Source organism: Triticum urartu, unplaced genomic scaffold (assembly GCF_003073215.2).
Source record: "Triticum urartu cultivar G1812 unplaced genomic scaffold, Tu2.1 TuUngrouped_contig_5711, whole genome shotgun sequence".
Lineage (NCBI taxonomy): Eukaryota > Viridiplantae > Streptophyta > Magnoliopsida > Poales > Poaceae > Triticum > Triticum urartu.
In genome coordinates, this window is record NW_024116408.1 from 2,013 (window position 1) to 14,723 (window position 12,711).

Sequence of the window (12,711 nt, forward strand, 5' to 3'; positions counted from 1 at the left end):
AAAAAAGATACTAGCTAGCTAGATCTTCTCCCTTAATTAAGGGTGTCTGTACTCATGGATAGTTGTTTGTAGACCATCTCAGTGTAGTTGACCATGCAATAAACCACCGGTTGGTGAGCCATTTTTGTCCATCTCAGCACCCACCTCAATAATACAGTGCGTACTAGCTAGGTGCTGCTTTGCTAGATCCTTTGCCCCACACGGCCACCAGATACTGCTAATACCTAGCCTTCCATGATTGCTTCAGGCAGCAAGACCCCATCTTCAGTAAGCAAGCATCATGTGGCGTGTTCAATTGTCAACCTCTCGTTTGGATTTGGGAGCACTGATAAAACATTATTGTAAATAGTTGATGGCATAGTTCATCTTGAATTTTCCTAAGCAAATGCGCTTACATTTTTATAACAGAAACAATTTTCTTGGGGAAGAACTGACTCCTAGTACATGTTATGCAAATGTACTTAGAATTTTAATAACTAGAGAGAGAGCTCTTATGAACCCCATCCATGATGGTACAACTTATGTCAAAGTCACTACTGCTAGCATGGAAAGCTTCACACTGAAGTTGAAGCATGACTGAGAAATCACAGCAACTTCCTATTACACCTGTTGAGAAAACACATGGTCCTCCTAATGTGTCAGTTTGTCAACACCACCACCACCTTTCAATCCTGGAACAATTCTTCTGCCAAAAGAGAAAACAAATCCCATCTTTCGATAAAGCAAAAGCAACACACAGAGACAGAGGCGAGTCATCGCAAGTAAACTTGTGCACGCTAAAAGCCAACCCTGCCAATCCTTTTCCAAGCTTTACACAGAGCTCCTTGCTCGCCTCCTTTCTTCAAATCTCCCTTTCAACTCTTTCAAACACACTCCCTCCCTCCATGTTGAGGGAGACCCCACCTGTCACTATCTACCAGCATATGCATGTTCTTCCTTCCATGTCATCTCTCAGTTTGATTTGATGTGTCATAAGTCACAACTCAGAGCAGAGGAGAAGAACAGCTTGGGGCATGCCCCCACTCAGGACGCCGAAACCCTAACAGCATGTAGCTGGGGGAAGGAAGGGCCACTAGGCAGCTCATTAGATTCCCAGATGGATGATGGCCTCAATGTTGTTTGTTGCTCCTACTTTTGAGATCCGCGAGACCTAGCTTCACTTTCACACGAACAGTTCGACCGTATCTTCAAACAAAGGCCCGGGCCTGGCGTTCATGGATCGAAAGGGGCAGCGAGGCGATCGGACGGTTGTCTTCTAGGTCTGGGCAGACTGTGTTGGCAGCCGGTTATGGCTGTGCTCGCCTTCGTATGTCACGATGAGCATCGCCGGCTCGTCCACGCACCGCTCAACGTGCTTCCTCGCCGGGCAGCCCCTGACGGTGCTGCATTTATAGTAGCCCCTGCATTTGGTACAAGTGGCCGGACACAGTTAGTCTTCTGTGGAGACAAGAAATATTTGGAAAGAGGAACAGTCAGCAGTCCACATTGAGCAGCATGTGCTTGCTTTCATGGTATAGCTACATTTTCCAACCATTAAGGGCAGGCATTAAAGATTAAGATGTGAGGTGGGCAAACAGGAGCAATCAACATTAGAATGTGGATAGATAAGCATGTCAATGAAATGCTAGTTCCATTAACAAGTTAACTACTTTAGGTCCCTGTGACTGATCCCTTTTTCACAGACAGTAGTGAGAGACCAACATGATCCACTATATAATTAATTGTTCTAGCAACTAAGGTGTCAACACGTCTTAGCTGTAGAAGAAACTTGGTGCTAGGAAAAGGGTGATTTGAGTGGGGGATCCACAAATAATTATTCCACAGGTAAAGCAACACAATGAATGCCTGATGGATGCAGATATGCCATCTTTCATGGTACAGCATGGGGAATAATAACATCATGACTGAAAATGATTCGATATATATATTCAAGTGTTATTTTGACCAATGTCCTTTTTTAAGTGATAATCCACATATTTTAAGCAGATAATTGGTATTTTTTTCCTTTCATACCTCGGATGAGGGGAACCCTTAATCGGCTTCTGCCCGTACTTCCGCCATGAGTATTCATCCGGAGGTATATCAGATATTTTGTTGCTAATGGCGGGCACTTTAATCGACCTCTTAATCCGTAATTTCCTGCAGAAAAGTAAATCATCAATCAGGTCAAGACCATAATTCCCAACCCTTATAAAAGAATCACAGCAACATAGTTATACCTTCTTTTTGAGCAATGACATTTGCCACCTGTGGTGCACTTGCCGCTGCCATCCTCACCCCTGCCCGTACACCGCCGCTTAGGCGCGCATTGGCGCACATTCAGTGGGTCGCTCGCAGCCGGGCCGCCGAGCAAACGCATCGGCAGCTTTCCATCCAAGCTAGCTACACTGCCATCCATGCTCAGGGAGGACATGAAAGACCTCGGCGATGAGATTGTCCCAGCGCCGCCACTGGGGGTATCAAACTTCAGGCTGATCCCACTGTTGCTCCTCTTGAACATTTGGGCCTGTAAATTCTGCTGCTGCTGCTGGAATGGGTATCTATGTGCAGTGGCACCAAACTGGAACTGCACAGACAATGGCTGGACCATCTTCGGAGGGCCAAACTGGTGGGCGCTCTTGCTGCTTGAGCTGACCAAATCAAGGCTGCGTGGCGGCGGCGCGCCGACCTGGGGCCGCAGTTGCCCTGCCGAACCAGCAGATGGGGATGGAGTGGCTGCACTCCCGGACATGAGCACCCCCAATGGGGTGTTGCTGCTGCTCTCCAAGAAGCCTTTCTGGCTCAGGAACCCCACGGGCTTCCTTCTCCTGGAGAACCTGCCTCTAGCATGCCCTCCCCTGCCGCCACCGCCATTGCTGAGGAGGGAGACCACCTTCCTGAACTTGGCACAGGCCTCACCCGTCTCTGAAGCTATGCTCCTGAGCAGGGCTGGGTCCTGCTGCTGGGAGAGCAAGGCCAGCAACTTGTGGCAGCTCTCCACCGCCGCGCTGTTGGCCACCTCCACCTCCTCCATAGCCCAAGAAAAATCAATTGAGAAGTAAATATAATCCTATCTTCTCGTTCTTGCAGAACTCTTCCTTCTACAGTCTTGGCAAGCAGCTCAGATTCTTGCAGTCCTCACTGACCTGAGAGAAGGAAGGTACAAATCAGTACAGAGATAGATCTCCGTGAAATGCTCGGACGGTTTGGAATTTTCGTCGCAAAACACCAAATTTTGGGGACTCGGGAAGCCATCCGGGAGCCGGATCGACCGCATGAGCAACGGGCCTCGGCTGGCGGGGCCAAGAACGGATTCATGGCGCGGGTGTGCACCGAGAACTCGGGGAGGAACCCACGTGGCGCCGCCGGACAGATGTCCCGGGAAAGCACCGGCCAAACCGCGACGAATCGGCACCGAAAAAGGGCGCGGGAGTGAGCTCACCTGCGCCGCGAGGCTCTACGCGGGGGCGTGCCCCATCCTCCCGTCGCCGCGTTCCCGGAGTGGAGCGGAGAGGGGATGAGGAAGAAGAAGAGGAGGAGGAGGGAGAGGAGAAGGGAGGAGAGAGGAGAGGCGAGTCTTGTAGCGAGAGCGCAGGGCGGAGGGCACGATGTGTAAATTCGTGGGAGCTCGAGGGTGGAATCGAAAATGTTGGGTACGGGTCGTGGATCTGGGACGTTGATGGTGAAGCGGACGGCTAAGATCGTTGCTTTGGGTTGGGCGAGTCGCTGTTGCCGGGGTCAGCGAGGTCAACGACAGGGGTCGGTGAGAGCATCTTTTCACTGTGCGGTTCGTATCAGACGCGGACATCGAAGATAATAAATAAATGCCACTTTTTTTTGCATGGAATAAATAAATGTCACTGCTTGCGCAAACTACCGTGGTTCGATGAGATTTACTAGTAGCTTCATTTTTGAAGTGCAAGACGTAGTTTTTTTTTTGTTGAATACAAAGACGTAGTTTGACGGTTTTAATTTATGTTTACCACGTGACATATGTGATAAGCAATTCAAATAATTAAAAAAGTTCAATTTATGCTTTGAAACAACTCAAAAGAAAAGAAAATCATGCTTTGAATAAAGATGCAAGCTAATAACTTTGTCCGGCCACGGAAAATCATCAAAAATACCCTTTCAATTGCAATATAAAACATAAGTATAAGACAATTAGTACTCCCTTTCTTCCAGAATATAAGAGCATTTCTGACACTACACTAATTACTTTATTTGACTATGAAAATAAGGGGCCTCTCTCTCTTCTCTCTAAAGGCAAGGCGCGTGGTCATTTGGGCCAATTAGGAGAGTTTGAACACTTACGTGATTGGTTTGTCTTTGGTGTGCGTGAAACAATATGCAAACTCTTTTTCTGGTCCGGAAAAGTCCATTTTCCGTAACACGTACAAGTGTGTGCACCCCTATTTTTTAGCTGCTTTGGTTTGTAAGAATTTTATGTGAATTTTAAAGGATAGGAGTTTGATAAAAAAAATTACTTTGACCATTTTGATTTATGGGAATGGATTCCTATTTTTATATAGGATAATAATCAATCTTACACATTTAAAGGAAAAATTATTTGCTCAGACTCCATCTTTTTTTCTTATTCTATGAATCAAGCGAGGTCTAAAGATTCTAATGAAGTCGCCTGGGACATTTCATTATCATCTACTACATGGTATATAATTTTGTTCCGGCGAGAGGTAAGATAAAAGGTACACGCAAGTACAAGCGTATGGTTCAATCTCTTGTTAAAAGATCTACTAAGACCACCTCTAACGCTGATCCTCAAATCGGACATCGTATCCATCCATGGATCAATGGAGATCAGTCCGCAAACAGTGATACAGAAGCCGGCCATCCAACCATGTCTGCATACATTTCAACAAATCGGACGGATTTTATCAAACACGACGGAATTGAAGCAAAGTTCAGACATAATTTACATAATACAGACGGTGTTTTGTCTATTTTACTAAACCAAGCCCGAACACTCAAAGTAGTTATAGAAAATAGCACAATTCATCCAGGCAAATATCTCCAGTACAACAGCAATTCAAATTCAATGAGATAACCGGATATTCAACAAGTTTTTTGAAATCATCTATTTCAAATTCAACGATACTAGAGTCAGAACCGGCACATGTCATCCCACACAAACTGCCCCTTGAGCTTCATCCAACAATGTATGTGTGTGTATGGTCTGCCCTTGGTCCTGTAGTACGTCATGGCAGTGCGTGCATGCTATACAATGTGTATACGAAAGTGCTCCATGCACGACACAAATGCCCGATATGTGCACGACACATACATCCAGCGGCCGGCGCCCTTTACAATCAACGAATGTTCGGCCAGATTTAATCCATCGTGCATGCATCGTCTGACTTCGTTGTGTGCATAGCAAGACTCATGTGTATATCAACATTGAGTGAATGAATGAATTAATCAACATGTAGAGTAGCAGGAAGCAATACTTATGATCTTGATGGTTGACGAGCCAGTCTCCACTTGGTGAATCGCACTGTAAAACTTCATGACGGAGTTATAGATGGTGCACCATTTGTGTGTGCATGACAAGCATGTTGTAAGGTGGGAAGTTCTTTCGCTCACAAAACAAAGCATGCAAGCTTTGCCAAAAGGTCGCGCCCTTGTTCATGCCTACAAAGTCCTCTGAAACGACCAACCACGCATTGCACAACAACTCATCCTCGTACACCGAGTACCCTGCCATCGTGCTTCTCTAGAAAACAACAAGAAGTTCAAGAAAAAGCTCAATGGCATGTGACCAAACACCTGCCGAGCACAGTGTTCGCCATGGACAGCGGTGGTAGGGATGTGGTGGGTACCTAGCTGTGGAGGGATTCCTCAGTAGACAATGGTGTAATCCAAGGTCGGCACTCTCGTGGGTGGGGTCTGTGAAAGGCTGAGGACGCATAGGCGGCGGCCGGAGAGTACATCGCTGGCAACGGACAACGTGGGTGCCGATGAAAGGAAGGGGCAGGGGTGGACTAGAAGAAAAGGGGACCAGGAGAGGGATTTCAGTAGGCCTGGGGTGTCGGAGTCCTGCATGGCTGGCATACAGACTCCTGCAACCCCCCTCCCCCCGAGTTTGCCTCCAGTTTGCGAAAAAATGATGGCCGGACTGGCCCGCGAACAAATACAGGGCCACACTGAATGGCAAAAGACGTCTGGGTTGTGTGGTATGGACGGATGCGAGCGTTTTGAGGGTCCGCGTTGAAGATGCCCTGACTCCATTTTAAAATATATGGACATCGTTGGACTATTTAAACTAATACATGTAAGATATATTTGTTGTGTTTCACTTTATGAACTGAACGTAACACAAGCATTAGTTGACTTGGTTTTGGTGCTAAGAGCTATACCTACATTATGATACCATAAAACTCGCTTTCCTACTAAATAGGGTGTCACATCATTTTTGAGGGAAGACCATCATAGCTAGCTTTATTGATTTAACATAGGCATTACATCGTCCACAAGCAAAGAGACCAGACAACCCAGTGGCTCATCTCTCTAGTTTAAAGAGGTCTTATTACGATAGGAAAAGTTAGTTAGCACATGCGCCGCTTGATTGGAAGAACGAAAACAATGCTTAAAGACAACCTTCCCTATTAAAGAAGAAACATCCACACATTCCGTGAAAATTGCTACTGCAGTATCCCACCATCTAGATTGGCCATCACAAAAGTTTATGACGTTTAAGGAATCTGATTATGCCTCCACACAAGGAAACTCTAGGGAGTTTGCAAACAGTAGATCATCTCGCATCGCCGTTGCTTTAGCCATCATTGCATCTGCAACATAAGGTATATATTTGCATTGTGCTACTAAAAATTTCCCTTTTATCATCTCTAATTACAGCTGTTGAAGCTCCTGCACTTTCATCTGCAAAATAGGCCGCATCAACATTTACCTTTATGAACCTGAGGTTTGGTTTCGTCCACTTCATCTCTATGTTAGCATTTTGTTTGCGATTAGCTTCATGATAATTACTAGCAATTGCCAGGATAGACATATGCCACCGCGTGGGATGTGGTGGTCTACCATCATGAGTGAGCTCACGTCTTATCCACCATAAGTACCAACTGCCCACCATAAGAGCTTGTTTGACAATAATATTCGGTTTCAGTGACAAGGGTAAATCTGGTGCAAGGAGTAGATGTTCCAATATAACTGACGCTGAGCGATCAATCAACTTTGCTTCCTCAGTCATTCTCGCAATGCCTAGGCGTTCCGAGAGGTGCTTGGCATGGCAGCAACCAAACAGTAGGTGGCAGACATCTTCCGTATCTTGATGACATATAGGACATGCGCCAATAGTTCCAATATGACGGTTCATGAGTATGGACTTTAGCGGAATAATACCATGTAGAGCACGCCAACAAAAAATTGAATTTTACATGGGACCTTTTGTTTCCATAGTGTACTCCACACTGCCAGTGTTCTTGAGCCTCCAGGTCGTGCCATCACCGTTGCATGTGCCTAGAAAGATCGTATCCATTGTACTTTGTATGCTGATTTCACAGAGAAAACCCTTTGTGATCCGGGTGCCATGCGATAAAGTCCTCGAAAGCCCCATAGTTGAGGGGAATTTGCAAGATCCTGTCTGCATCAACCGATATGAATATAGACCTGATCAGTTCCTCGTCCCAAAATCCAGTCATAGGGTCAATTAGATCATGAACTCGTGATATCAGAGTTTGCCCCCGGTTTGATAAAACTCTCATGTCTGGACTAGACTGTATCCAGGGGTTGCTCCAGATGTTGATGTTCTCACCGGAACCAACCCTCCATATATACCCCAACTTAAATGTTTCAAGACCTTTCATAATGCTCTGCCATGTAAATGAAGCACCACTCTTCAGGGTAGCTTGTAATAAACTTTCATTGGGGAAGTATTTAGCTTTCAATACTCTTGCACAAAGAGAATCCGGGTTAGTGATCAACTGCCAAACTTGCTTTGAGAGCATGACAAGATTAAAAGAATAGAGATCTTTGAACCCCATACCCCCCCCCCTCACTTTTTGGGTAGCAAAGCTTCCACCATGTATACCGGTGCATTCTTTTGTGTTCCTCATCACCCCCACCAAAATTGAGCTATCAAATTAGTTATCTCCTTGCATAGGCCTTTGGGTAGGCTGAAAACAGACATCGCAAATACTGGGATAGCCTGGGCTACAGATTTAAGTAATATCTCTTTCCCCCCAGTAGACAACTATTTTTCCATCCATCCCTTCACTTTTCCTTTTATTCTTTCATAAAAATACCTGAAGCAGTCACTCCTATCTGCACCCACCACAGCTGGTAGCCCAAGATACTTATCTCATAATGCCTCAGTATCAATGTGTAACTCCTGGCATATTTCAGTCCTAGAAGTTGCAGGTGTGTTAGGACTGAAAAATATACTATATTTAGCCAAACTCACCAATTGTCCCGAGCTTTCACAGTAGGCATCTAGAACATGCTGTAAGGAAGCTACATTTAAAACGTCTGCTTTCACGAGAATCAGAGAATCATCAGCGAATAAAAGGTGTGATACTGATGGTGCATTTCTGCACACTCTAATCCCCTCTATGCCACCAACTAATTCTTCTTCAAACTGCAATAAACTAGAAAGACCTTCTGCGCAAAGGAGAAAAAGGTAAGAGGAGAGTAGACCCCCTGCCTAATACCCCTAGTCGGGATGAAAAACTCCATCTCCTGAGAGTTAAACCTTATTTTGTATCTAACAGAGCCAACACAAGCCATTATCATTTGAATCAATTGTTCATGAAAACCCAGTTTCACCATCATATCATGCAAAAAGGACCATTCCACCCTGTCGTATGCCTTGTGCGTGTCCAATTTAACCGCACATAGTCCAGTCTGACCAGCCCTCTTGTTCTTTATTTTATGCACACATTCATAAGCTATAAGGATATTATCTGTGATCATCCTTCCAGGCACAAATGCACTTTGGGTAGGGGAGATAATCTCAAGCAATATTTTTTTCAACCGAAGTGCAAGCATTTTAGAGATGATTTTATAAAGGACATTACATAAGCTTATGGGACGGAATTGAGTTACCAGTTCTGGACTATCAATCTTGGGTATCATGAGAATAGTTGTGTCATTCCATTCATTCGGTATCTGTCTTGAATTAATAGCAAATAGCACCTCATGAGTGATCTCATCTCCTAGGATATGCCAATATTTCTTAAAAAATACTGCATGTAGTCCATCAGGCCCCGGAGCCTTTAAATCTCCAATGCTAAACACTGCTTTTTTAACATCATCCACTGAGAATGGTGCCATCAAGAAATCATTCATCTGCTCAGTTACTTTGCGTTGAACCTTTTGTAAAAGATTTGGATTTGTATGTTGCACCTCTGAAGTAAACAAATGAGTAAAATAATTTTGAACATTGGTGTCACATCATATTTTTGCCTAGGTGGCATGCTTTAGATAGAGTACACCGTAGAGCACTAGGAGTGCCCTAAATGTGCAACTAAATGATGAGTGTTATTTTTGCGCTTATCACACTGTTGTTTAAAGTTATCCCGGAATTTTTGAGAAAATCACTCAGGTATTGTCACTAATAACTAATGAATGCGAGAGATCGCAAAATCTTTTGTTTAATGTGTTTCCACAAAAAGGGGACCAAACATGAAAAAATCATCACATACAAGGAAACATGAGGTTTGGTGGAAGAGAGAAGGCAATTGGAGGTGGAGCACAGCGAACAAAGTGCAAGATGGAACATGCTCATACCCGCGCTCGTACCGTCTGCCACCGTCTCCAAGAGGTCCACCTGACCAACATTTATTAAGGGATCGATGCCAAATTCTCAATAGGGAAAGCATCATTCACAAAAACGGAGAACCATAACCATCTTCCAACCCTTGCTGCCACCATTTCCAATCTCATCTCCACAGCCGCCACAACCATCATCACCGCAGCCATCCATCCCCAAGTTAGTCTACTTTTAATCGGTGTATCGCATTCGAAAACTATTGTAAGACATATATCAATCAATCATTCATCTTTATGTTATCTTCAATGAGATCTGATCGCCATGCGTGAGTAATTTGGTAAGGCAATGAGTTGAGGAACTGCCTTGCAACCCGATGTATTTGTGGAAGGGATCGTTGGAGTGACTATGTATATTTGACGTTATTTGTATGTGTCTGATTGCAACAAAATTTTCTCTTGTCTTGTTGTTGATCTAAGCCCTGCAAGAACCCAGGATCTTATAGATCGATCAAGGAGAAGGTAAAGAGAAAGGAGGACGTGGAACGCTGTCCCGAACAGAAGCGAGAGAGGGGGTTAGTACGGTAGTGGAAAGCTATTCCTTGGGGATGAATGAGATGTAGTCATTAAACGCCCAATGCTTTTGTCTGAATAATCGAGGTAACCCCAAGCGATGGTAAGGGATATCGGTTGGACAATTGACTCTTGATGTGTTGGGCAACGTAGTAGAAAACAAAAAAATCGGCCTACGGATCAAAATCCTAGGATCATTATGAAGATGCATACAAGCTTAGAGCTTATCGTTGCCAACTTCAAGTTGCTGTCGAAGAAGAGTTCGTGTAGATCATTCTTGAAGTCCCGCAAACCATCCCACGAACAGTCTCTTGAACGAAGATCGAAAGCACGATATCTCTAAGGATTGCACGCATACAAGATCGGAGATTCGATAACGCTTCGCCATCCAGAGTTAGGCGTCGCCACAGAACTAGAGGAGGGAGGAAGAGCATTGCGGCATCTCTACTTTTCTAAATAACTAGAGAATTTGAGAGAGAGGGGCGCCTGGAACTTGAGAGAGAACTTGTGTCTCATGGGGACCCTGAGCTCCTCTTGCTTACTGGGGTTGAACTGCGTCTCTCTTCGTCGCTTCAAGCAGTGATTTTGTGAAAGAAGAAGAGGTCTGATGCGTTGAATGGTCGCGGGGTTGGTATTTTTTATCCAAAGACGAGTGAGGTGAGCGATCGGCTACTTGGGTCATGCATTCATGGCGACAGGGCGGGCTAAGGTGCTACGGACAATGGGGGTAGCTACCTAGTAGGTATGTGGGGGCAATCCCCGGTGAAATGGCCCTTGAAATCGTTTGGATGGTTTGGCTCGTAAGCTCCCTGTGTAATCACTCTATATGGTGTGAATTGTTCAAGCTTCTCTTCATTGAAAAGAACTGAAAATGAGGCTAATTGAACCATACCCATAACCGTGTCTACCCAAGCCTGGGCAAAACCAAGTTTCTAAGTAATAGCTTGTAGATATGACCACTAAAGTCTATCATATATTTTCATCATGTCCAACTTTAGAGCACAAAAAATTTTGACTTGGCATTGCTTCTCTTCATAAAATGCAAACACTCATAGGCACAAATTATGCTATCTGTGATAAGTCTGCCTGGGACAAAAGTTGATTGTTCATCAAAGATAAAATCAGGGAGAATGAGCTTGAGGCTGTTTGCAACAATCTTGGAGGCAATTTCATAAATGAAATTGCATAAGCTAATTGGACGAAACTAATTGAGTTGAGTTGGATTGAAAACCTTGGGAATAATGACAAGAACCGTATCATTGATTAAATGTACATGAAGTGTCTTGGGCAGGAGTAAGGGTGTGAATGGATTGGATTAAAGCCATAGTTTCAGTTTTTTTTCTATTGGGCTGCTTTTAAATTGGATGTAATGGGCTAAGTCGCTAAATTAACTTTGTTTCTTTAGGCTTTACCTATTGTTCTTTTACATGAGAAACATTTTTTCTATACACATTTAATATTTTAGATACTTTACAAACATTTGAATTTTTTTTGTGTAAAGTGTTTTTTGTGATATATATATTTAGAATATTTGGAAATATTTTAAAAGTAAAAAAATAAAGCAAAAAGGTGAAAACATAAAATAAATACGTGCAAAATCACTAATTAAGGGGTACTCATTGCAAAGAGCAGTCCACTTTCCCAGGTCGCGACAAGTAGCGCACATGCAGCGCGCCACTTGTTGCAACCTGGGAGTTTTCCTTTTTTTTCGTAGATCCGTTTATTCAAAACGTTTTATCTCTTAAACCGTGTGTCCAAATCTTGAACCGTTTTCACCGTTGGATTCCTCGCGTCGAGATCTTTAAAATTAGATCCCATGTTGATAGGTTTTGACGAACTTTTTTTTCACGAAAAAAACCGGGCGAAAAAACCGGACCGGGAGCATAGTTTTTTCCCTTTCCGAAAGAGGCACGTCCGTGCCTCTCGTGAAATCACAACCGTGCCTCTCGTGGAAGCAAAACCGTGACTCTCGTGGAAGGAAAAAAAAATAGAAAACACGTTTTTTCCATTTCCGAGAGGCACGGCCGTGGCTCTCGCGAAAGCACAACCGTGCCTCTCGCGAAAGCAAAACCGTGACTCTCGCGAAATAAAAAAAAATAGAAAACGCGTATTTTTTTTCCTTTCCGAGAGGCACGGCCGTGACTTTCGCGAAAGCACAACCATGTCTCTCGCGGAATGTAGCGACCCGACCCGAATGGATCAAGTCTCTGTGCTTAAGTGTCATCCCTGGAACGGTATGCTGACACACAGTACTCGAGGATTTATAATAGAGGTAAATCACATGTAAAAAGTAACGTAAATACTATTACCTCAATCCAAAATAGCGGAAGTAACAAGGTTGTGGATTCCCATCAACACCAACGGCAAAGTTGAGTGTAGAAATCGTAACCCTAACGTATCACTTACTCGTCGTAAGAT

General features: G+C 44.2%; 1 protein-coding gene across 1 annotated transcript; it reads right to left on the reverse strand.

The window, feature by feature from the left end:
• Positions 1-445: 445 nt before the first annotated feature.
• On the reverse strand, positions 446-3,578 carry LOC125529589 (protein WRKY1-like). Its single transcript, XM_048693996.1, has 4 exons — positions 3,422-3,578; positions 2,220-3,125; positions 2,014-2,139; positions 446-1,400 (listed from the first exon to the last, which is right to left on the reverse strand). The coding sequence occupies exons 2-4, from the start codon at positions 3,011-3,013 to the stop codon at positions 1,256-1,258; spliced, it is 1,065 nt and encodes a 354-aa protein (XP_048549953.1). The 5' UTR covers positions 3,014-3,125; positions 3,422-3,578; the 3' UTR covers positions 446-1,255.
• Between the last annotated feature and the right edge of the window lie 9,133 nt (positions 3,579-12,711).

Coding starts and splice junctions, on each gene's coding strand:
- LOC125529589 (XM_048693996.1), bottom strand. CDS start 3,013: ATGGAGGAGGTGGAGGTGGCCAACAGCGCGGCGGTGGAGAGCTGCCAC. Junction 2,140..2,219: donor TGTCATTGCTCAAAAAGAAG/GTATAACTATGT, acceptor ACTTTTCTGCAG/GAAATTACGGATTAAGAGGT. Junction 1,401..2,013: donor AAGGGTTCCCCTCATCCGAG/GTATGAAAGGAA, acceptor TACCAAATGCAG/GGGCTACTATAAATGCAGCA.